The sequence below is a fragment of the Lactuca serriola genome, chromosome 3, assembly GCF_051521515.1.
Source record: "Lactuca serriola cultivar US96UC23 chromosome 3, Lser_US96UC23_V15, whole genome shotgun sequence".
NCBI classification, from domain to species: Eukaryota; Viridiplantae; Streptophyta; class Magnoliopsida; order Asterales; family Asteraceae; genus Lactuca; species Lactuca serriola.
The window spans coordinates 170,569,826-170,572,800 of NC_136410.1; the positions used below are offsets into that span (position 1 = coordinate 170,569,826).

Sequence of the window (2,975 nt, forward strand, 5' to 3'; positions counted from 1 at the left end):
CACAAAAAAAAAACAAAAAAAGAAAATATATTTGAATTTTTAAAGTTTTCTAAAAAAGAATAAAAACAAATTTTTTTTTTGAATTTTTGAAGTTTTCTGAAGAAGAATAAAAAACAGAAAAAGAAAAAGGTTTAAATAAGCATTAAACAATTTAAAGACAAGAAAAGAAACAGAAACAAAATACAACCGAAACCTTATCTTAGTGGAATGAAGCGAAATAGACCGTGCGATCAGTACATTTCGGTTCCCAAAAAAAATTTGAGGAACCGAAATAGACTGAGCGATCGGTGCATTTCGGTTCCAATTATTTTTTTGAGGAGCCGAAATAGACCGAGCGGTCGCTCCATTTCGCTTGTCTAAGTTTTAGTGATAAGATTGAGGATTCGGTACCGAGTCTTCTTCCATCATACCCAAGCCTTGTAAGATTCTGTGAAAGAGTGCTTCAGGTAATGCCTTAGTGAATATATCGGACAATTGATCACTAGATCGATCAAAGTGTACTTTTATGTTCCCATCTTCAACATGATCTTTAATGAAGTGGTATCTAAGTGCAATATGCTTAGTCTTTGAATGTTGCACCAGGTTGTGACAAATCCTTATGGCACTTTCTGAGTCACAATAAAGAGGTATCTTCTTCATGCTTAGCCCATAGTCTCTCAGTTGACTTTGAATCCAGATTACTTGAGAAGAGCAAGAGGCTGCAGCAATATACTCAGCTTTGGCTGTGGATAATGACACGCAAGTTTGCTTCTTGGACTGCCAGCTAACATGTTTTCCATCTAGAAATTGGCATCCACCTGTGGTGCTCTTTCTGTCCAGTCCACATCCTCCTAGATCAACATCATAATAAGATTGAATGAAGAATCTAGATCTTGCAGGGTACCAGAGACCGAGTGAAGGGGTTCGCTTTAGGTAACGAAATATGTTCTTCACAGCAACCATGTGAGGTTCTCTTGGATTAGCTTGAAACCTGGCACAATAACACACAGAAAACATAATGTCTGGTCTACTAGCCGTTAAATACATAAGTGAACCTATCATTTGACGATATTTTGTTATGTCAACAACAGGTTTTTCCAGAGATGGCGTTAGTTTAGTTGCAAATGCCAATGGAACCTTTACTTTTGAGTCGCCCGTCATTCCGAATTTTGTCAGCAAGGTCTTAGTATAGGCCTCCTGGTTGATGAATATACCTTCTGTTCCCTGTCTAGTGCTTAAACCAAGAAAGAAATTAATTGGACCCATTGCGCTCATTTCAAATTTAGTCTCCATCAACTTTCTGAATTAAGCTATTAAGCTAGGATTCGTAGAGCCGAAGATGATATCATCAACATAAATTTGAACAATCATTAGATGTTCACCTTCTTTCTTTCGAAAGAAGGTAGGGTCAACCGAACCTTGCTTAAATTTTGACATTTTTAGAAAACGAGTTAAGGTTTCATACCAGGCTCTTGGTGCTTGCCTTAATCCATACACTGCTTTATCTAGCACATAGTAATGATTGGGGAATTTCTCGTTTACAAACCCAGGTGGTTGTTCAACATAGACTGTTTCTTATAATTCTCCATTCAAGAAGGCACATTTGACATCCATTTGGAAAACTTCGAAGTTTTTATGAGCTGCATATGCCAAGAAGATCCTTACTGATTCCAACCTAGCTACCGGAGCGAAGGTTTCTTCATAATCCATCCCTTCTTCTTGACAATATCCTTTTACCACCAACCGAGCCTTGTTGCGAATGACATTCCCTTCTTTATCCAACTTATTTCTGAAAACTCACTTCAATCCAATAACAGACGCATCCTTTGGTGTAGGAATCAACCTCCAAACTCGGTTTTGTTCAAATTCGTGAAGCTCATCTTGCATTGCCTTGACCCAATCTGAGTGATCAAGTGTAGCATTTACAAGTTTTGGTTCGATCTTTGAAACAAATGAATTAAACATACAAAATTCAACTTTAGAGAATAATGCAGTTTGTTTCGCCTTTATTTGAGACCGTGTGAGAACATTTTCAGATGTTTCACCAATTATTTGTTCTTTGGGATGGTTTCTGGTCCATTTCACTAATGGAGGATAATTTGGGTCATATACTGGATCCAATTCAACATTCACTTCTACTTCAGCTTTAGATATGTCACATTCGCCTTCATCAGTTGTGTTGTCGGCCTCTTTCTCCTTCTCGACTGATGAAGTATAACCTGTGTCTTCACTTAAGGTTGCAATCCCTGTAGGAGTAGTGTTCTCCCCCTCATTTGTACTACCAATAGGTGAATTTTGAGCCGAACTTTCCTCCTTTTCAGAGCCTTTATGAGATGGAGACGAAACTGAATCCTCCCCCTTGAAAGATGCTTTGTTTGTTTCTGTGGTTTTTGAACTTTCCCCGTGTAATGGTGGATTGCTCTTAGCAGTTGGAGGTTCATTTTCCATTTCTTTAGCAGCTTCATCTATGATTTTCTGAAGATTTTCAACTTTGTTATCTGTGGCTTTCGCTTCTGAGGTTGCTGCCTTTTCTGGTTCATCAAACAGGCGCATGTATTCTTCAAACAAGTTGGCTATAGGAACCGAGACTTCTCCTGATTCTGGAAAAATGTCTCCCAGATCACTTTCTTTTCTTTGGACTTTCTTCATATAGCTGTCATCGAAGGTGACATAATAAGTTTCTTCAATTCGTAATGAGCGTTTATTCAATACTTTGTACGCTTTCGACGTTAGTGAGTAACCCAGAAAGATTCTTTCATCGGCTTTGACATCAAACTTATTTCGGTTCTCTTTCGAGTTGAAAATGAAACACCTTGAACCGAAAATGTGGAAGAACTTGACATTCGACTTTCTGTTGTTCAGAATCTCATACGGAGTAATTGAGAATATCTTGTTCAATAGGGACCGATTTTGAGTATAGCACGCAGTTGCAACAGCATCAGCCCAGAAGTATAATGGAAGTGAAGCAAAACATAGCATCGTTCTGGCTGCTTCAC

The 2,975-nt window shown here is 38.3% G+C and overlaps 1 protein-coding gene across 1 annotated transcript; it reads right to left on the reverse strand.

Annotated features, from left to right (window-relative positions):
• Positions 1 to 1,776: 1,776 nt before the first annotated feature.
• Positions 1,777 to 2,628, reverse strand: LOC145095869 (uncharacterized). The gene is made up of 2 exons (XM_079033685.1): positions 2,008 to 2,628; positions 1,777 to 1,920 (listed from the first exon to the last, which is right to left on the reverse strand). Exons 1-2 carry the CDS (start codon positions 2,626 to 2,628, stop codon positions 1,777 to 1,779), a joined length of 765 nt encoding a protein of 254 aa, XP_078889811.1.
• Positions 2,629 to 2,975: the final 347 nt, after the last annotated feature.

Bases quoted from the DNA above. Each gene is read 5' to 3' on its own strand.
- LOC145095869 (XM_079033685.1), bottom strand. From the start codon at position 2,628: ATGAAGAAAGTCCAAAGAAAAGAAAGTGATCTGGGAGACATTTTTCCA. The intron at 1,921-2,007 runs GTTCTCACACGG...TTTGTTTCAAAG, and splicing joins TTGGTGAAACATCTGAAAAT to ATCGAACCAAAACTTGTAAA.